Genomic DNA, 21455 nt, shown 5'->3' with positions numbered 1-21455 from the left:
TGGTTATTTTTTTTTGTTAATTATTCATGTTACGCTATCTAACGCCACAGCTAATGCAATTTGCAGTTGTGTTTTCTTTCCAGTTTGACAACTTTTTAGTCATAGAAATAAACTGTGGTAATGCTTTAGCATTTCATCATCTGTGCTATGGAAGCCATAAAAGTGACACGTACGCAATGAGCCACTTGAGTTGTCATTTGGGCTTTTATTCTGAAAGCAGTAACCGGAAATAATTGTGATTGTGTTTGCCATGTATCAGCTTACCGTGAATTCGGCTTGAACTCGTCGCAATTTTCTCGTTCCTCGTGCATTATTGTTTCATTTTCTACTCGCGGCTTGAATGGAAGGACGCGAGACAAGTAACCGAGCCGACCAGGGCCAGTCCGGGCCAGAAACAGACACGGACGACAATGACTGCAGAGTACAAGGTGGGCCAGAGGAACTCCATGGAGCGCTGGGCTAGCTAGGATTTGTTATGACATGTCCACAGAATATAAAAACAGCTGATCAATGACAGACATAGTTAATCAAAGCAACCTAGTGTAGTAGCTCTGTTTGAAACGACAGCTCTGAGCAGTTAATCGTTTGTTGATGTTGTCAGTGAAGATGTGTCGGGTAATAAATGTGACATTAGTCCTTAGTCATTCGGCTGTAGTTTATTACGCAGGTGCATCAGCACTACACCTGCTCCTCTTATTCATTTCAAGCCATCGCGTTCAACAGTTCATTGTTTGTGTTATTTATTCACTGTTTGATTTATTGTCTCTCCTCCAGGTCATCGCCCCAGGTTATCAAAAGTAAACCTGTTTACCTTACTGAGTCTCTGGATGGAACTTTTCCCTCGGGAGAAATCTGAAGACGATGAGCAAAATCAGGTTGGTGCAAAAGCAGGATGTGAGAGAAATAGACTTAAAATGACTGCATCGCATTGCGGAGTAGCACTGATGCACACTGGCTGTCAAGTGCAGTGATAGTTCTGAATCTGATGCGCTCCAGATTCGTGGGATGGGTCTGGTGGTGGTGCGGGACAGCAAGGTGCTGGGACTCCACTGCTCAGGAGCTGAGCTTCATGCAGGACAGGCAGCCATCATCCAGCATGGCACCCGCCTGGCGGACTGTGAGCTGTACTTCTCCAGGAGACCCTGTGCTACCTGCCTTAAGATGATCATCAACGGTGAGAGGAACAGGCCGAGACGAGTAGTAATGGTAGAAAAAGGTTGGGGAATGCAAAGCAAAATGCCATAACACAGCGACCTATGTAAAAGCTATGCAAAATTGCTTAATTGGCATTTCCGTACATCTTTATTATATCAAAAAACATGAAATTAATGATTTATTACCAGTGTGCGTTAAAGTAATCTTCGTGTCTTCCTGATATTGCCACACTGTTGTAAATTACAATTACATAATGTTGGCTTTAATTACATCACCACACAGGTGAACTTTGGATCTCTTTCTGATTTCACCCACTTCACCTTCACCAGGTAAAGTTAAAGTCAGTACCATTAACAGGAAGTAACACTAACAACGCCGTTTGCTCCTCTCTAGCGGGAGTCAGTCAGATCTCCTTCTGGCCTGGAGACCCCGAGGTCAGCATGCTGAGGTCCACCTCTACAACCCATCCAAACTCCAGATCACACAGTCCACCTAGCGGCATCACGGAGGAAGCCATGCTGGACACAATAGCAACAGAGAAGCTAAAATCCAACAGTCGAACTCATATCTGTGTTGGCATGCAGCCGATGGCGCCTGGTCTGGCGCAGTTTGTAGACCAGACGTCCAAACAGTGTGATTTCATGGAGAGAGTGGCTGAGGATGAACCAGGGATAATTACAGATGAACTCTTCAACAGGTTGCCCCGCTTTACCTGCATTTTTATGCTTCCACAATAGTGATTGCAAGTTCTTAAAAAAAAAAATTTTTAATTTCCAGAGAGCGAACGAGACACCTGGCAGAGTTTTCCAGACAGTTTCTGGTCACTAAATCTCAGCAACACCGTACAATTTTGACCCAAATGCATCTGGAGAACTTCTGCGTGGAGCCCTACTTCTCCAACCTGAGGCACAACATGAAGAAGCTGGTGGAGGTTCTGGCTGCTGTAGCTGCTGGGATTCCACAACAGAACCACGGCTTTTACAGGTTAAAAAGCTCTTTAAACCTGCTTCGCCGAATTATATCAGCCATTGATATTTCCTAAGTTGATACTGTGTGAGAACGAAGGCTTTATGCTGCTATATTTACTGTAGATGATTCTGTTGTTTCTGTGATACAGGGAGCAGTGTTCAACCAGTGAGCCGTCACCGGTCAAGTCCTCAGTGCATCTACATGACCAGGGTCTATCGCAGGAAGTAGCTTGTCACTGCATCATTCAAGCCAGGCTTCTGTCCTATAGAACAGGTAGTTGACCTTTTCTGATTGCCTCAGTGAAATTAGTGGGACTAAAATTAATTAGTTAGACTGAAAGGATTGGATTAAACCAATCAGAAATATCACAGGCCGAAACTATTTCTTTATTTCTCGCTTCTGTTGCAGAGGACGCTAAAGTTGGCGTGGGGGCTGTGATCTGGGCCAGGGGACCGTCGGTGAGCTTTGATGTTAAGGTTCCACCCATTATGGGGTCATATAAATCAGTTTCATGACATGCTTCCAGTTTGGCTGGATAGTGATGTCTGACACTCTGCGGTCCTGCAACTCACCGGAATGAGGGCGGTTCAGTGTTTGAGGGTTTTCAACTACACTTGTTTTTTAGGCTGGCTGTGACGGAACAAACGGCCTGCACCTGGTGGGTTGTGGGTACAACGCCTACCCCAAAGGCTCACAGTACGCCGAGTACCCGCAGATGGACAACAAGCAGGAGGACAGGCAGAGACGCAAATACAGATACATCGTCCACGCGGAGCAGAACGCCCTCACCTTCAGGTCAGAATAAGCTTTGGGTCTTGTGCCGTTAAACCTCCGATCACTCTCAAATCATTTTAGGCAGCTTCCAATGTGTGTTCCGCCTGATGTCTTTAGGGCTCGTGACATCAAACCAGAGGAACCCACTTTGCTGTTTGTGACCAAATGTCCGTGTGACGAGTGCATCCCTCTGATCAGAGGAGCCGGCGTCTCGCACATCTACACCACAGACCAGGACAGGGATAAAGATAAGGGAGACATTTCCTACCTGAGGTTTGGCAGCTTGAAGGATACCAGCAAGTTCATAGTGAGTATAATGAGGGACAGAAGTAGAAACTGGACTTAACTGTGTTGATTTCACCTGTAAATTGGGATGAGCCGACCCAACTGCTTTTACTGTAGCTAACATTTGGCCCTTCTTATCTTTTAGTGGCAGAGGAGCCCTTCTCCACAGATTCCCAGTAAGCTGCAACTCGTTGTGTTTATGGATTCTGTCTTTTTTCTCCTCACCTCTTGCTTTAACAGTTACTTCCTTTCTAGACGGTCATGCCAGGAAGCACAGCAGGCTGACTGAGCAGGAGAGCCAGAGCAACAAGAAGCTGTGCGTCCACAGATCTACCGACAACTGAATCTACAGTCAGCGAAGGGTCGATGCCTGGATGAATGGATTAACCAAAACCTACCCGGTCACGTTTTTAGCCTGTGTGGTACAGATTTGAGGGACTTGTTGGATAGAAGTCCTTTCCTACCTCAAGATCAAATCTGTGCCACACCTAATTTTACATTATTTATTTTTTCCTAAACCACGTGCATTGGAGACTGATTCGTATTTAATCAGGACCCACGGTGACGTCTTTCCTGTGTGTCCCCCGTAGACTGAAGCTCTTCTTTATGTTTTAAACTCCTGGTATGGCACTTTTTTCACCTGAACTGCAAAGCGCTTTCAGTCATACAGTCATGGTGGACGGTCCTATGCTTTAAGGCTCATTGACAGTAGCTGAAGATATGAGAAGTCCGTTCGTTGAGAGACGAAGTCATGCCATGAAGGCACGTGTTGACCTCATGGGAAAACCACTAAGAAAGGATGGAGGGATGCAACTATACCGGTAAAAAAAACTACATAGAAGGACACCACAAAGTAATATGTTTGAAATGTTAATATGAACTCTGTCATGTATATGTTGTTAATTTATTTTTATATAGTCATAGATGAGAAGTGTGTTGTGGGTGTAAGGCATTTGGGTTTACTTGAAGGGCTTGAGGCATCAAGTTGCATCCTTATAATGAAAGGAGGTTTATGGGAAGTGATAGGGTTCAAGAGGAGTTTTACCTCTGACAGCAGATCAAGGTAGAAGATGCCAGTAATCATGTTTATGCAATGAGGATGCATTTCAACCTATTGACTAAATGCAACATTATAATGGGAGCTTTAAGGACGATCTTGACTTGACTAAATGTTTGCACATGCGTTTCAGCTCAACTTTCTATGCACATAGAAAACAGAAAAGATCTCACACATACACACACGGATATGTTCATTCCCATCAGTTTATTTGCTGTGAATGTGGTACAATAGCGTCAGTGTGTGGGGGATAATGTGCCGGTTAGCTCATCGTTTTAGTTGTAAAACAGGCAAAAGCTAAAGGTTGTTTCTATCAGTGACAATTCTGATAGAGTTCTATTCTGATACAGTATAAACAGTGTCACAGCTTATAACATTAAATAGCTGGTGTTTTTTTTTCTTCACCAAAAATAGAAATCAATGAGGGTTTTTTTTTTCAGATTACAATTTTCAGGTGTACGGATTTTCCGTTTGAGGGACTGTAGCTAGCGTGAGACATCTAAAGGAGTTGGAAATTTTGTTTCAAATGAAGTAGTCCTAAGGGAAATAAATTCTCGATTTTTACTGATGTCAGTGTCATTTTTCAGAAATGGAAACAATGGTCATTTCCTTCTATATAAAAACTGCTCTGCTTTAAAACCAGTGTTTTATCCTCACTGAGTTTGCACATTTTATGGTCCTTTATCTAATGTACATGGGTATTTTTCACAGTTACTTTGCACCGAGGAGACCTGTTGCAGATCAACACTGACCTGTGTCTAATGCTGAGTCTGCTCGACTTTGGCCACTAAATCAAAATAGCATGACGCTGCTCTGTACACAACGGCAGCTCAGTTAAGACGTTCACTGCTTCCTCACAAACGTGTTCTGTCCGCAGCATATTTTCACCAGATAATAAGCTCCCACTAGGAAGATACTGAAATTCTAAAAAAAGAGAGAAAATGAGAGAAAACACTAAACTCAAAAGGCACCTCTGAATCGTCCGCCTGGTTCCTTCCTAAAGTCGACATCAGATCAGAACAAATCACTTGCTACAGTACAGAAAGAAGAGTGACATGCACAAACTGTGCCTCCTGCTAATGATCACTCACAATGGCACTCACTTCAGTACAAACCAGACCTGTACACAAGAAACTGAAGTATAGATTTAAAAAAAACATATAATTGAGCAGTGTGAAAATGGTGATCAGCTTTAGATTAACAGAAAAAGGACAAATCATTGATGCTTGATATAAAAAGTGCTATCAGCCACCAGCAAAGAGAACCAGTGATCAAAAATGATTTAACTTTAGTACCGATATGATTAAAGACCCTTCATTTAGATGTATGCTCATAGATTTCGTTTTGATGACCAAACGGGGGCTGTGGCAGTACAATAAGTTTGCATTAGCTAATATTTGATTAACGTGCTTTCACGTTTTTGCCTGATTTAGATCAGACACAGCTTTAAATAAAAAATAAAAGGCCTAAAATTCTTCATTATTTTTCTAATTTCCAGCTACTTCATTCAAAGAGTTGATCATTCTATTTATAAGCATTACAGCACCATGGAATGGTGACGAAGTTACAAACGTGGTCAGAAAATCGAAGGTTTCTTTGACGATCACTGTTAGGTGACATTTCAACCGCTGGTTCTCTGAACAAAGCAAACCTGCTGCCTCCCAACAGGACGAGCTGTGGCACCACGTGCTACAGGTGGGAAACGAAAAACTAATTTTCATTGAAACAACCAAGAAAAAAAATAAGACCAAAATGTCTTGAAGATATTTTAAATTGAACAACCATTATTGTTAATGTATTTTTTTTCCTATTTCCTATTGTTATAAAGTCAGGTCTGGGGGAATGAGGTGCTTCTCTAGGACGCAGGTTTCTTCAGATCCCTGATCTGTTTGATTAGGTAGGTCTTCTCGTCGTTGAACTGCTCGTCGTCCGTGCGGTCCTTCTGGAAGTTGCTCAGGAAGTCGATTAGTTTGGTCTGGTTCTTGAGCAGGATGTCGACGATGGGCTGCGTCTTGTTGGGATTCGCTACGAACACCTGAGGGCGACAGAGAACACCCCCCCCCTGCTGTGAGAACGGTACCGTCACTCACTGGGCCGTGCACAAGGTTTGTGTGTGTGTTTACCTTGAAGACGTGAAAGGCCTCAAACTGGATGTTGGGACTTTTGTCTCTTAGCAAATTCATCATCAGCTTGAGGTTCTCAGGCTTGCTAATGTAGCGCGTCATCACTGTGAAGTTATGTCTGTCCAGTAGGAGCTCACCCAGAAGCTGGAAAAGAGATCAGACGGGTCCGTCACTTCTTAACTCACGGCTGAATTGTACACTTGATCACCATGAACCAGTTTGACTGGGTAACAACAACAACAACAACAACAACAGCCGAACCTTTAGTGACTGCCTCTTGGTGACGTAGTTCTCAGAGTGCAACAGCTTCTCGTAGTCTGCAAACACCTGCGGCAGCACAGGGACCACACGGTATTGGACGTATTGAAGTGAAGCATTTAAACAAGCAGAAAACACCACAGACCAATGATCAGCTGGCCCGTGTTGTTTCACTCTTCATGCTAGTGTGAGACGCCCTAGGCTTTTTGACTGCTGTCTACGTTGGTGCAGGTGAAAAGGCAATTTTGTGCGGGGCTGAGTGGGGTCGGGACCTCTGGAGGCCCTACGTGTGAAAGAGGCTCCCTCTGCATTAGTGGGCCCACGGCATAGAGCTGAGCTCTGTCTGCAGAGCTGCTGTGACACTGACGGGGCTTTCAGCTGAATCCCATTTCCTGGAACTTTAAGGGCATTAACCTAAACTTCGTTTCTCACTGCTCACGTACATGCAGCCTCATTGAATAGACCCTCACACGGCCCCGTGGTTCAATGACACACAGATTTTTTTATTTTTTTTATTTAAAGGACACATGCTCCATTGAGCACCGCAGTGACTGACAACTGATCCGTTTACACATCGTCACAAGCGTCCTCTCTTGGGGTCCCTCCCAGTGGAGTGGTCTCATTAAGATAGTAATGTGTGTGTGTGTGTGTGTGTGTGTGTGTGTGTGTGTGTGTGTGTGTGTGTACACAGACATGTTGTTCCTTCGACGTGGGGACCACAAACCATGTTTCACCATCAAGGTGAGGACATTGAGACAATGTGGGGACATTTGGCCGGTCCTCATCAGTCCAAAGGCTTTTTTGATGGTTAAGATGTGATTTTAGGGCTGAGGTTAGAATTGAGCTTTGGTTCAGATTAGAGCAAAGATTAGACGTCTGCCTTTATTTGTGATGGTTAGGGTTAGGGTAAGGGGCTAGGGAAGGCATTATGTCAAAGTGGAGTCCCCACGTTGATGACAAACCCAACTGTGTGTGCGTGCGTGCGTGCGTGCGTGCGTGCGTACTCACAGCATCGTAGTTCTGCTCAAGGTATTCAGCCACCAGCACTTTGTGTCTGGTCAGGAGGTCCTGTGAAAATACAAACAAACAAATACAAGGTCTGCTGTATTATGAGCAAGTCGATCACACAATAGAAAATAGAATAGAATTTATAGAAAAAAACTCCATAAACCTGTACTTCTCCTCATATAAAGTAGTCATAGAGGTTGAACTTGCATCACGCGTGTACCTTGAAGGTGGCGAAGGCGTCGGAGGCGATGTCGAAGGTCGACATCTCCACGTAGTTGAAGAAGCTGTGGAAGTGGTCCGAGTGCAGGACCACCTTGGCGAGCGGCTCGTGGCGGATGCACTCCCTCAGCATGATGCCGCAGTTCAGCGCCACCTGGGGCGTCTCGTACCTGCGCACAGAGACAGCGACACGGGTGTCACCGTGGCCGCGGAGCCGCCGGGCGGCAGGCGGGCGCGTTCATCTGCCCCAGTCTCACCCTTTGAGCAGGACGAAGAGGACCTCCTGGTGGGAGCAGAAGTATTCCACCGTGGGGCTCCGCGTCCCAATCTGCCTCCTCAGGATGTTGTTGAAGATCTGACACACGTCCTTCTTCCCCTGGAGACGCACAAACACGGCTTAGACGCACTCAGACAACCGGCCCTCCGTTCCAATAGGAGCCTCTGCTCACCTCAAAGTCTATGACCTGCAGGTTTTCTACCAGAGATATGAGCAGCCCGCTGTTGTACAGCTCCTGGGCCAGCTGGGCCACGGTCTCAGTGTGAGGCTCCTTATCGTTGGTGCCATACAGGATCTCCTTCATGGACACCAAGCACTTGGACACCTCGTCGGACGCCTGCAGAGACAGTGAAGTGACGGGTCAAGAGCAGGACGTTCCATTCTCCGGCCTCACACACAACACACAACACGTCCTCCTGTACCTTGTCTGTCTTCTTATCCTGCTTGACCAGGATGACCAGGTTCTCCTTCAGGGTCTTGACGATGTCCGCCGGACTCTTATGGGGTTTACCAAACAGCGGCATGATGGACACACACTCACGCTGGGGCCTGGAAACACACACACACACACACACACACACACACACACACACACACACACACACACACACATTAACACATCGTTTCATTGTATCCTGCCTGCACCACCCTCATTATTATTTCACGTTTCTGTGAACGAGCTTTTGCTGTCTAATAAATAAGCACACACCCGTTGTACTCCGGACCCAGTGTAGAACATTTGTGCTGAGTCTACTGAAAAGTCCACATATGCCAGGATCAGCTGATTACAGCTCTTAATATTTCAGAAATGGCTACAGCCCAGAACTCTACCCCAGTCAGTGTCTGAGATCATTTATGTCCATTTAGCTGCTGCCTGTTTTGCTTTATTGAGCATCTGTGTAGTTTACTGTAGTATTATGCGGCCGATACGCGGATGTGAGCATGCTGACACATAACACACTCAAACACCAGTGCGCTCAGACTCCTGGAAGCGTTAGTGCCATGCATGCAGCGCTCGGTCCACGCAGGGCGTCAATGCGCTCCCACTGTGCAGAACTGGGCTGGTTATTTTTAATTCAACGTCAACAGGGCCCCACGTGCTCATTTAGTCACATTTACAGGAAAAGCTGGAGTACATGCAGGTTCAGCTTCAACAGCGTGAAGCGAATCCAGCCGCCAACAGGGGAGAAGGCTCAACATATGAACGATGTCAGAACACTTCACAATCCGACTGCGTCAGGAACAGGCACAGAACTTGTGACTGCTAATCCTCATCGGGGAATGTGGAGAGTTTTCCCTCTGCCCTCAACTTAACCCCAACTCCCAGCCTCACCTCTCCATCTAAGCCATTCGAGCGCATTTAAAGAAAATATTATACACAAAAACATAACCGCACCAACGCCTCACATCCACTGCTGTCACCATAGTGTACGATGAATGAAGGCTCAGATTGGAATCACAAGGTTTTCACCCGACGACGACGGAGGCTCACGCGAACGCACTCGCTTCCTACAAAAGCCGCGTCCTCGCGTTGTTACCGACGAGACGGACGTATTGAGCTGAAGCGATGGGTTTCCCCCATCAGACAGAGGGCAAACAGCTGATTCACACAAGTCACAGAGCGCACATTTTCTACACACATCAGGCCGTTTATTACGACACATCCTGGGCTTCGCCGCTGCTGACTCGGGCCTTTCTCAATGTATATGGAGGCAATATTTACGCCAGGCAGTAAAGTGGGTGAAAGGTGCGTCGTCGACAGCTCAATGTCAGAGAGCACGTCTGGTATAAAAAAATAAAACTACCATAGCGCTCCCTCTGTTTCACTTTGTGACGACGCTTGGTCAATATTTGTGAAAGGATCACCTGGCAATGAGGAAGCAGTTATCTAGAGCAGGGAGGCGCTTCAGCGTGAGCTCCGCTGCCCGCGTGTGGAATCACATTGTAGTGTGTCGGTCTGAAGTCTAATGTTTCCACTTTGTCGTCCAGCACCGTTGCTGCAGCAACAAGTGTCCGACTTTTATTTTTAGGGCCTTTTTAATCATCTAATAACGCGTCTCACGGCCCTGAAAAGCTCAGCTCTGGGTTATCGAGGCTTCCTCGTCACCAGGAGCCAACTCATAACTCACTACGTGTTATGAATTGGAATTAATCTGGTGCCCACGGCGGCCGGTGTGTTTAAATCTGAGAGGAAAAGGCTCCAAACACTGATCGCCGAACTAAATGAGCATTAGAATGAATTCAGGCTTTTGAAGGAAAACAATATACAAAGAAATGACAGTGAAAGTGAAAAAATTTGAAATCTGATGAGAAATAAATCCTTCCTTACACATTCATTACCTTCAGAGAGAGGTCTCTTTGCTAATGATTAATGTTTAATAAACGTTTGGTCTGTGTAAGGATTCACCAGTTAGTTTTAACCCTGTCATCAAGAACAGGCCCTGATGTGACGTCATTCCTCCGTCTTTTATAAAGACATCTTTTACCTAAACTAAACTTCTTGGGTTGATCGAACATTAATCCACTGCAAAGGAGGCAGCACACAATCTTATTTGATTTTTTGGTTTTTGCATTCCGCCTTCTGTCAAGTTGAGGGGGACAATGCATTTACGGTTTCCAGTGTGGCATTTCAAAATAACGCTCCTACAAACATTAACTTGTGTGCTTTTACAATATATATAAATGCAACTAGTATTTTAAAATAATGTTTTCATTTGCTTTCGTAGCAATTGTTAGTTTTGTATTATGCTGTTAAATAGATTAAAACTCTTTGATGACTTGTGATTTTACATTTTAAAAACATTTAACAGGTGTTTGGTCACTTGATGCAGAAAATTACAGAAAGAAAAGACTCTTTAATGAGACTCTTTATGCTTCAGATAAAAGTCATATTCAGAACTCAGTGGAAACTTTCTGAACCACCCGAAAAGTGTTTCATTAAGTGAAGTAACGCCGGCAGCTTTTAATTTGACGGGAATGCAGATGCTGCCATTGATGGACGAGCGCTGAACACACACACACACACACACACACACACACACACACACACACACACACACACACACACACACACACACACACACACAACTGGAATTTTCGTATTGACAGTGACGCAGGAACATTTCTGAGGCGGAGACCCTTACTCAGTGTAAATAAATCCTCTTAGTAAAACCACTGCAAGCCAAGATTAAAGAACACCCCGTCTCGCTTCAGACTTAATTATGAAATGCAGAAGTGCTTTGCTACAAAGTGGGCTCCCAGACAGAGGCACGAGAAGCAGGTCTTTGAACGGAGGGCGTCCTCTCTGAGGAAACCTGGAAGGAATGCTCCTCGTCAAGTCCTGCTGGAGATTGATAATGACACAAAGACTTCCTGCCCCTTGTTTCACTTTGTTGGAGCAGGCAGCGCCTGCTGCACGTCCAGCTGCTTTGAGCCGTGTCATCCGTTGAGCGAGATGCTATGAAGAGCATCTACGCCCGTTTATTACTGCTGACATCACCCTTAATAAAGCAATACATCATACAGCCACATGTCTGTCTTTGCACAGCAGGATCACACACAATGACACATCTGGATAATATGATGCTACACAGTCATAGTAGCTCAGGTCAGATGGGTATGATTGTGAAGGATCATTATGATATAAGACAAGAAAAGCTAATCTGATTGGCCTGAAAGAGATACAATAATTTACACATATGCCAACAGCCTTATTGGTACATTTATAACATTTGTTTACAAATTACATTCTTACAGCTGATTTTCCTACTCCTATAGTGGAATGTACATTTTTTTCTCAATGTAAACTGTGACTGAGATCACATCACCATGACTCTGGGTGACTGGTGTGAAGTAATGGAGTAATATGTTTACAGCTGAGTAATTACACCCACTAACATGGTAATGGAGTGCGTATGACTAAAAAGCACAAGAGAGATTGAGTCGATCAGAGGCTGAAGTGATGACAGCTGGCCTCTCGCCAGTACAACGGACACAATGTACAGCTGGAGACCTGAGATGATCGCTTTAAATCAGAGCCGCTCGCTACATCACCTTTCGACGCAACGTGCGTAAAACTAACTCGAAGCTCTTTTATTTTGAAACGCACAACCGGACGTCGAATTGTTTTCATCGCGTTCAGCCTGATCGCTGATCGTCTAAAGTAACGTAGCTGTCAAGAACGAAAAAAACAAAACAAAAACAAAACAAACGACCCCCTGTGTTTATGTGGCGATGAGGAATTAAAGAGCCACGAATGACAGCCGGTGGCGGAACACGAGCGTTTAACGCGGGCGGAAAGCGAAGCAGCAAAGGCCGCATAAACAGTCCCAGACAATATGATTTAGCAGGCTACACCCCTGTCGCCGCGGGGCTAAACTCCTTTCTGTCTGACACATTTCCAGAGGGAGGCAGCGCCGTCTTCATCGGCCCAGACGCGGCAGCGCGGAGGCTCCGCGTGCCCACAATAGGAGCCGTTGACGCGCGAGCGCGCCGAAGTAGTTGCGAAGGCTGTCAAGGGCAGCGACGTCTCAGCTGCGCGCGGACCGCCGGCTGCTCCTCGACAGCGGTCGCCGCCGACGGTACTCACGGTGTGGAGACGTTCGCTCGGGCGTCCGCAAATGTCCCGACCGCTCGTGTCCCGGTTCGCAGCGCAGCCGAGCCTCCGAGGTTGTGCGCTCGCGGTCACGCCACGGCTGACGGCTGACGGCCAACGGGAGGAGTCCGCTCACAAAAGCCTGCGATGCGGTTTACTATGCGAGGAATCTGAAAAGGAGGCAGCGCACAATCCCATCTGGTCGCTTTCTAGCCTTCTGTCAAGCCGAAGGGGGGGGCAATGCGTTTACTGTTTCCGTTATGGCCTTTCAAAATGAAACTTCGATGAAAGTAAATTCGCGCGCAATACTCAAAGAAGGTTTAAAACAGACACCTTATGTGAAGCTATAATTGCAACAAATATTTCATATAATGCCTTCATTTGCTGATCTTGCAAAAGTTTTTCGCATATGTTTGCTTTATGTTGCTAGACAGATAATTTTCTTTTATTGCGCAACAACGTAACATCCGGTAGTATAGTTAGGCTTATGCTGTCCAACTTTACACATCTGTATCTTTCCAGTCGCGGCCGTGTCTCGTTCGCGTCCTCTTACATATGAACTTGCCTCACGTGTAGTTGTGTATTTATTTTCGTCGTCTACATTGTTAAACATGAACACAACTGGCATCGCCTTGTGTAAACGTAACGTTCCTTCGGAGTCACAATTGACACATTTCGCCAGCTAAAGGAAAAACAAAGGACACAGAAGGTCTGCTAAGTCTGCCTAAACGTATTGATACGGCGCCCAAGCCAGATCATGACGTTCATGACTAACAAAGCCTATTGGAGGATACAGATCACGTGGTTTACAATTTCCGCATAGAAAAATTTAATAACCTTAGAAATTTATTTTATCGGTTTTAATGGAGACAGACTGATAATTGTTATAGAAAAAAACATTGAAATTATATTCATTTAAGTCTTATAAATATGGTAAAAAAAAAACAAATTACCAAAAATCCAATAGATTAAACATGTCGAACTTTATTAAAGCTGCTTTTCATTTTACATACAATTCAGAATTACATATTTACAAATGTACACCTTTAATATCTTTATATCAACACCTTACTCAGTAGATATACAATAGGAAAATAAAGACCGTAGTTGCTGCAATGTGCTGCATAAAATAAACTAAAAAATATATATATAACCCTTCTCATCTCCCATACCTCCAAGTCAAAAGTACAAATCACCATAACAGTAAGCTTTATTGTGTGGTCGTGAACAAACGTCTGCAAGTTTAGTGCCTGTGTCAGCTTTGATAGAGGAGCCAAAAAAATAAACTCTCACAAAACAACAACAGTGTGTGGTAAAAATACTCTTCTTCCACAGGGATCTGACATGAGATGTTCCAACCTGGGGCTATGAAGAACATGCCACAAAGAGTGACGACACACAGAGACAGGAGAATCACGAGACGCCACGTTCCTCATAACATACATGCTCTTGAGGAAAATGTGAGGTATAGAGGACACGTCTGGTCTGTACAGGTAGAACACACATTTCTTAGTCTTACAGAACTTACACAGCGACACACAACCCAGGCCTCACTTTACTCTATGGTTTAGCTCACAGTTTGACATGAAAAGGCCAATTAATTAATTAATTGGTTTCTTTATTTGTCTTATGACTTAAAAAAAATGTTATTCTGAACAAAAAGAGAAAAATAATCAAGAATTCCAACTATTATCTGTGTCTTTACCAAAACCACAATGGTTGTTAAACCAGTGGATAAATATAGTTCACTCTTAGTAAATAAGGGTGCAGCTGGTTTCAGTGAAAGACCAGGCTACACTTCCTCTGTCTGACATTCAGGACGGGAACGAAAACAAAAAAAGACTGTTTTACAGTGCTTCGTGTGGACACAGTAGAAATCCTGGAAATATAAAAAACCTTTTGTCCCTAGAAAACAGCATATAACGTGTGAAGTGGTCAGAATAGCACAGGTTCCTTGCGTGTCTGTGTGTGGTGTCATACAGTAGGTGTGTCTTCCAGCTGCATTAACAGCTTCATTTCCACTCATGCGTGGACGCGCCAGGCTTGGCTCGCTCACCCCCGCCCGTTGTGTGATTCACACCCCGGGGAAGGGAGTTCATCCTTTTGCTACTCCACTGTGACAAATATCTCCGCGCAACATGGTGTCAAGTGAAACGAACTCTGAGCAGGATTTGGTGGCGCCAGCGCGTCGTGACACCTGGATGCGTTCGCACAACGTGGAGATTCACGTGGACGCTTGCGTCTCTCTCTCTCACACACACACACACACACACACACACACACACACACACACACACACACACACACACACACACACACACACACACACACACACACACACACACACACACACACACACACACACACACACACACACACCTGGAATATGCGGCCACACCTGCCTGACCGCATGTCTTCCTGAGAGGTTAATCCAGAGCAGGTCAGAGGCGACCGACAAGCAGATTCTTGAAAAGAGGAGTTCAGGAGGTTGTCTGGAGCTGCCGCTCTGAGGAGAAGTGCAATACACAGGTCGTGCTGTTGGAGACATTCACCCAGTGGCACGTTTAACATTTAATTCCTTTCGGTTGTGAACAAAGATTAGGGGAAGCTCATTGGAACCGTCTCCACGGTGACCACGCCAGCCGGCACACACAGCGATCTGCCCGGAGATGCTCTGAGACGCACCCAAGGCCTTTTTTCTGCTCGTTGCAGCCAGCTGCCACTTTTCACAGTGCGCGATAAACGGGAATCGTGCGAGATGCCAGTCGGATGGTGTGTGGGGAAGCAGGAATCTGTCACCAGGCCGCGTTTGCTGCAGACTCAAAGGGGTTCCGACAAACCTGTGCTCAGTGCACGTGTTCTTTAAGTGTGTCCACTTTAATGCTACATGCTCACGAGGAGCGAATCCAGCAGCTGTTCAACGCGTCCAGCTGTTCTGAGTCAGGATGTGAACTATTAGAACACCAACACCTACAATTTCTGTGCTGCTATTAGGGAATGTGCAATCGTTTCAAATCAGGAGACAATACTGCGGGGTCTGTTACAGTTTCGGAGTGTTTCAGACGAGTCGTCCAGCGAGCGCCGGTAGGTGATCGCCCGTCGTCCCGTCAGCTTCAGCCCCTGCGATTCCCCCCGGGGACAGTTTCAAGATGGACCGATGCAGGACTGGTCTCAGGTCAGGGCTTGATGTCGGAAAAGCTGGTGTAGGTCTCGCTGCAGCTGGAGGAGGTGCTGAGGTTCCCAGAGACACTGCCATCTAGAGGCCGCAGACAGAAACAACACCACACTGGCTCTGAATCTGAGACAAACTGGGTCACTTTTAAAATGATCCTAAGACCAGAACAGTGATTAAAAGATTGGATCATCTGCCATTCTGGGGCGCGTGCATTACACTTTAAGCTTTTTAAACTTTCTGACATTGGGTCAAAATTCCAGTAACAATAGCTACATTGGGTCTTTATGTAAAATACCTGAGCTGCTGAGCGACTGGGATGACTTGGCTTCTGAGATGAGGCTGAGGAGGTTCGCTGCTGCCACCCAGCCCTCTTTGCTGGTGCGAAGGTTTTTCACAAACCTGCAAAGAATCAAAGTGGCCACTATTTAAATGCAACATAGGTTATTTGACTGGTACATAATCATTTTCAGAAATCTTTTGGCACCGACCCTTGACTAAACGGTCAGATTCCTAAAGAAAACAGAAACGTCCACGCCAAACCTGCGTGTTGCTAGTTCTATAACCATGGTCAGGATGCTAATCCCGTTAGCATGCTAGTGACATATAACTTGATGCATTTGCATCACAGATGGATTTATATTGCTGAATGTAAGTATATTCTCTAGACATTCCAAATGTGCATGGTCATGGACTTTAATGTGTTTTACCACCCTTTAAAATCTATCTCTCCACCTATTTCCGAATTTTCACTCCCCACCAAACCACAGCCATGACTCAAATGCCTTTCAGTAACCCTGTAGATTGCCATCATAGTTTCACAGAGAGATGTTTACCACTGTCCGTCCTCTCCCTCTCTGATTAGCTGGACCATTTCTCCACTCTTGACAGACAGCTCCTGAGGGCCCGCCTTCTCACAGTCTGCAACGACAGTGTACTTCCCTGGGGCCTACAGGGTTAAAAGGTCACCAACAATTCAGCTGGAGCAATGCACTGATAACTATAGATAGACTGATCAAACTATTTAAACTGGTGCAGCAGAATAAAATGTTGCAAACTGTATAAAAAAATGATCAAGTCCAGGCTCACCAGCTTCTTTTCGACTTCATCCTCGGGGTCAGAGTTCATGGGGTCCTCGCCGCTGGAGAAGCCGTCAATCTCATCCGTGGCGTCCACTGAGAGAGACGCCTTGTTCCAGGCTAAAGGAGGCACAGAGGAGGAGAAACACACGTCAGGACAGAAGGAACCCAATGAGAGTGCTCTGAGGAAGGTTAGATATGATTCTCAGTGTCACTGCCTTTGCCAGTAACATGCTTCCAGTTTAATTAGATAAGTGCAGAGGGAATGTGCTTATCTGACCAGATATTGATGGCTGGAAGTGAACTGGTACTAAAGGACAGAAACTGTACACAGATGAGTGGCATGCTTGTGAACCCGGAACAAACAAGAAACCAGTCTGAATCAGAGTCAATCAACACACAAATCTCCCATGAAAGACACAAAAGTAGTCGAAAAGTCAAAATTGATCCAAAGTCCAACAGAATCGCCAGCGACAGCAACGTGATAAAAAAGATTTGAAAAACCATTTAAATCATCAGAGCGCAGAAACAAAAGAAAGGCATCCAAAAAAAAGAAAATGAATGATTTGAGATACAGCTGGCAACTTGCCAAAAAATATTTAAAATCCTCCACTTATGAGTAAAAGGAGAGAAAGCGCTTGAACCAACTATCCAACTCCAGCGGGAGAAAAGACGATCAGGCCGAGAAAGAGGCTGCACGACTTCACCTCTTCCACTAACAATCAAATCATGACCACCACAAAGCACTGCAACACTGCAAACACCCAAAGTGTCAGCACTCGTCAGAGCGACTCTGTACCTCGCCGTTTGCTCTGTAAAAGGCTAGAGGTACTCATCCATTTGACTCTGCTCAGGCTGACGGGCAGGGCCGGCTCTGGAGACAGACAGATAGCCAGCGGGTCAGACAGACAGACAGACAGACAGACAGACAGACAGACAGACAGACATAGAATCAAGACAGACAGACAAACAGACAGCAAGTCAGACAGACAGACAGCGAGTCAGACAGACAGACAGAGAGTCAGACAGACAGACGAGTGGTTACTCTGTCAGAGGAAGGTGTTCACTGATTGACGAGGACACACACACACACACACACACACACACACACACACACACACACACGATGAGATGAACAATAGGCTCTAGAAGGAGACGTCCTCCCCTTAAAAAGGGACACACGTATACCTTTGAAACCAAACGGTGTGGGGTCACTCTTGACCAAGTGGCGTTTGGAGCCGTGTTCGGGGCTCAAGGCCGAGCCTGGACCCACACAAGCAAGAAAGAAAAAGATAGAAAGGGAAGAAGAGGAAGAAGAAAATGTGAGGGAGAAAAGAGACCGAGAGAAGCAGGAACACCACAGGATCATGTTTAGATCATATATACATTGATAAATACCTCCTACTGGTTCAAGTGCTTTGAGATACAATGATTTCCTTAGTAAGATTCTACTGGTGTTTCATGCCTCAAACAGAGGCTATGCTTGGGTGTTACCACTAGGGGGCAGAAATCAGCTCACAATTGAGGCTTTAATGGGCAATTATCTCTAAAAACATTGGTATGAAAGCAAGCACTTTCAGAATAATATGTAAATATTGTAACAAAAAGGTGCTTAATTAAATACACCACTCTAAATAATTCAGAGCAATTTCTTCCCTGTAATTGGGAAAAATTCTATTTTATCAATATTAATGTTATAAATTATTAATAGTTTGTAATAATTAGCCAATTTGTGGTCTAGATCACTGGAGGCCTTCCATTGATTTCGCCACACAGGATACAATGGAGAAAAGCCATTTCAAAAACACATAAGAAATAATCCAATCTAAAGTGGTCTGTGCCTGTTTTACCTTTCGGACTCTTCAGATTGCTGAAGCCCTGCAAAGTAAAACGCTTTTTAGCCACTGAGGATCGGTCAGTGGTGGGACTGGTCACTGGTTCATCTGAAATCAATGGTTTGAAATGGGCAGCGGAAGAGGCGGCGAAGCCAAAAAAAGGCGTCACCCAAGACAGAAATGAGAGGGAGGAACCATGAGGATGACGGTGGTGGAGAAGAAAGTCCACATTAGGGAGATGTTACGAAGGAGCTTCAGCTCTAAAGAGGCGGATAAACTGCGTGGGGGGACGCGCGCGGCAGCGGCTACCTTTGTGTTTGGGTGAGGAGCAGGAGTTGCTGTCAGGCACCGGGCTCAACTCGGACTTCTTCTCCTCCGGCTTTTTCTGGTTCTTCTGCCCGTTGCTACGGAAAGGACTGGGACAGACAGGAAGCACACATGAGGACGTGGAACCCACCCGGCGGGTGAACGGTGCCGGCGGGCTCCCACCGACCTGAGCGAGGCCGAGGCGCTGCTGTTGGTGGGACTCGGGAACACCGAGTCGGGGCTCTTCTGCTGGCTGGCATCTGCGACACACAGCGGTTTCAACAGAGCTACAGGTAAAAACACAGAAGAAGAGGAGGAGGAGGAGGTCCGTTTACCTCTGTAGGCCTGAAGCTGCTGGGTCAGAACTTTGCGGATCTCGTTCACCCACGCCGTTTTAATCTCTGTTGTCGGAGCCTAGAGGGGACAAACAGTGACACGCTGTCCTTTGAACTGAAGCCCCTTCACTGATAGAAAACCCCTCCTCTGCCCTGACTTCCCACCTGGACTATGAACACTTCTTCCCTGGAGTTGCACCAGATTTCAAACTTCTTGTTGTCCCCCTTGGCGTTCTCTGTGATGCCCACGGCGCTCATCTGCGAGACAGGAACCGACAAGGGAAGCTGAATGGGTCACGGTTCGGGCCACGCGCGCGCCTTTCGCGCTAGCGGACGTGCGCTTACGCTGAGGGAGTGCTTGAAGCTGTAGGACGGCGCCTTCTCGTAGCCCTCGCCGCTCTCCTCCCTCCGCTTGCAGAAGAGCAGGGCCTTCTGGTGCAGGAACAGGTGCCTCTGCATGGGCTTGAACCGGGCCAGGTCCTTGACCTTGGCGTGGCCCTTCTTGTGCTCCGTCCACACGCTGAAGGAGCCCTGCATCAGCAGGCGACCCAGCTCCGACATGTTCCCCTGGAAGAAGCGGAGACGCGATGAAGCAGTTCATTCGCTCACTCACCGCGAGCGGCTGAGCGCCAGCGCCACGCCCTCCCCTCCGACCTCATATCCGGTGATGGCGATGAGGTGCATGGAGTCGTTCACAGCCTTGAGGATTCCCAGGATGGAGGAGAGCGCCGCCTGCAGGTCATCGCAGCCGTCGCAGCCTTTGCTGTACTTCAGCAACTCCTGCAGGCAAAAAAAAAAAAAAAAAAAAAAAAAGGCAGGAGGCGGGATTAAAAACGGAGGAGAGCGACGGCAGCGGGCGACGGGGGCTCACCTTCAGCAGGAGCTGGTACTTGGTGATTCTCTGGACGGGTTTGAGGAGGTAGGAGTCCAGCCCAAGCTTGTGCTCCAGCTTCCTCTGACACTCCTGGAGCAGAACGAGGTGTGATTCAACATGCAGCGATCGACACAGTGACTGCGGAGGCGCCGAGGAGCAAACCTGGAAGAAGGCACAGTCGGAGCACTGCCTCCACAGGCTCTCGGAGCGAGGTTTGTTCTGGCAGTACGCTTCGTAGATCTGCAGGTCCTTCATCTACACACAGCAAAACGCAAATGAGTCCGAAGGGCCGAGGGCTCGCGTACGAAGGGCGGCGTGAAAGAAGAGCTTACCCTCTGCAAGAAACAGCGGCCCACCAGCTCGGGGCAGTCGGTGTACGCTTCCAGCTCCTTTAGAAACGTCCTGGAGACAAAGAGCAAGGAATCATAAAGAGATGGAGACGCGTTGTTTCCCGGCAGGTGAAGCAGAAGACGCCAACCTCCTGTGGAACTGATAGATCTCGGACATGTTGCCGAACAGGACGTCCTTCTTGTTGAGCAGAGTGCCGGGGAGGAGGTGGGCCAGGGCCGGGTTCTCCATCTCCGCCGCGTAGCCCTGAGGGTCAACACACACAGTACGGCTGAGCAGCGGGCGCCGCTGGACCCGACGGAACCGACAGACCCGACGGAACCGCTGGACCCGACTCACCTCCAGCACGCACAGCAGCTCCTCCACGTACACCCGCTCCGTCTCCAGCAGCTCGTTCATCACGTGCCTGGAAACATTATTATTAATAATAATAATAATAATAATAATAATAATAATAATAATAATAATAAATTGTCTGTAACTCCCGTGGTCTCGTACCGTCGAAGCACTGCGAGGTTTTCTTCCTCCTCCGACAGAGAAGCGTGTCTGGTGCTGCTGTTATGAACCGGAGACTCCGTCTGGAAGTAAACATTTATTTACGGACAGATTTCACTTCCTGAAAAACATTTACCCGTAATTAGCTGAAATCGGGGCATTTACCTTTTTGCAGATGACGTTATCTGCAGAGTATCTCCTGTCTTTTCTCTGTTGATCTGAAATGAGAGGAAACGTGTCTGGAGAGGGAGCCGAGTACATGCAAAGCGTGGGCATGTGCAGCGAGGCTCAC

At 46.5% G+C, this 21455-nt stretch overlaps 3 protein-coding genes across 11 annotated transcripts in view; 1 reads left to right on the top strand and 2 right to left on the bottom strand.

The window, feature by feature from the left end:
• The first annotated feature begins 213 nt into the window (after window positions 1-213).
• Window positions 214-4804, top strand: cdadc1 (cytidine and dCMP deaminase domain containing 1). Its single transcript, XM_029167776.3, has 11 exons — window positions 214-428; window positions 775-875; window positions 997-1174; window positions 1549-1852; window positions 1933-2139; window positions 2273-2397; window positions 2533-2582; window positions 2750-2919; window positions 3016-3205; window positions 3329-3359; window positions 3439-4804. The coding sequence occupies exons 1-11, from the start codon at window positions 341-343 to the stop codon at window positions 3525-3527; spliced, it is 1533 nt and encodes a 510-aa protein (XP_029023609.1). The 5' UTR covers window positions 214-340; the 3' UTR covers window positions 3528-4804.
• cab39l (calcium binding protein 39-like) lies at window positions 4429-12953 on the bottom strand. The gene is made up of 9 exons (XM_029167790.3): window positions 12714-12953; window positions 8548-8674; window positions 8298-8462; window positions 8106-8224; window positions 7850-8018; window positions 7630-7689; window positions 6625-6690; window positions 6364-6507; window positions 4429-6275 (listed from the first exon to the last, which is right to left on the bottom strand). Exons 2-9 carry the CDS (start codon window positions 8647-8649, stop codon window positions 6096-6098), a joined length of 1005 nt encoding a protein of 334 aa, XP_029023623.1. The 5' UTR covers window positions 8650-8674; window positions 12714-12953; the 3' UTR covers window positions 4429-6095.
• A 730-nt stretch (window positions 12954-13683) lies between these two features.
• The window catches only part of mcf2la (mcf.2 cell line derived transforming sequence-like a), a 28909-nt gene continuing 21137 nt past the window's right edge, over window positions 13684-21455 (bottom strand). For 6 of the 9 annotated variants that reach the window (XM_029167692.3, XM_029167656.3, XM_055506965.1 and 3 more), the window contains 19 exons: window positions 21329-21381; window positions 21167-21246; window positions 21008-21074; window positions 20799-20914; window positions 20653-20722; window positions 20483-20575; window positions 20318-20410; window positions 20101-20226; window positions 19792-20013; window positions 19612-19704; window positions 19447-19525; window positions 19299-19371; window positions 19115-19221; window positions 18821-18913; window positions 18159-18233; window positions 16981-17090; window positions 16728-16840; window positions 16190-16293; window positions 13684-15975 (listed from right to left, as the gene is read on the bottom strand). In XM_029167692.3, the coding sequence (XP_029023525.1) occupies window positions 15896-15975; window positions 16190-16293; window positions 16728-16840; window positions 16981-17090; window positions 18159-18233; window positions 18821-18913; window positions 19115-19221; window positions 19299-19371; window positions 19447-19525; window positions 19612-19704; window positions 19792-20013; window positions 20101-20226; window positions 20318-20410; window positions 20483-20575; window positions 20653-20722; window positions 20799-20914; window positions 21008-21074; window positions 21167-21246; window positions 21329-21381 (1847 nt within the window). In that variant the 3' untranslated portion in view covers window positions 13684-15895. The other 3 variants (XM_029167719.3, XM_029167702.3, XM_055506966.1) reach the window with 3 other exon arrangements.

Source organism: Betta splendens, chromosome 2 (assembly GCF_900634795.4).
Source record: "Betta splendens chromosome 2, fBetSpl5.4, whole genome shotgun sequence".
Lineage (NCBI taxonomy): Eukaryota > Metazoa > Chordata > Actinopteri > Anabantiformes > Osphronemidae > Betta > Betta splendens.
This window is presented reverse-complemented; position numbering and strand designations above follow the sequence as displayed.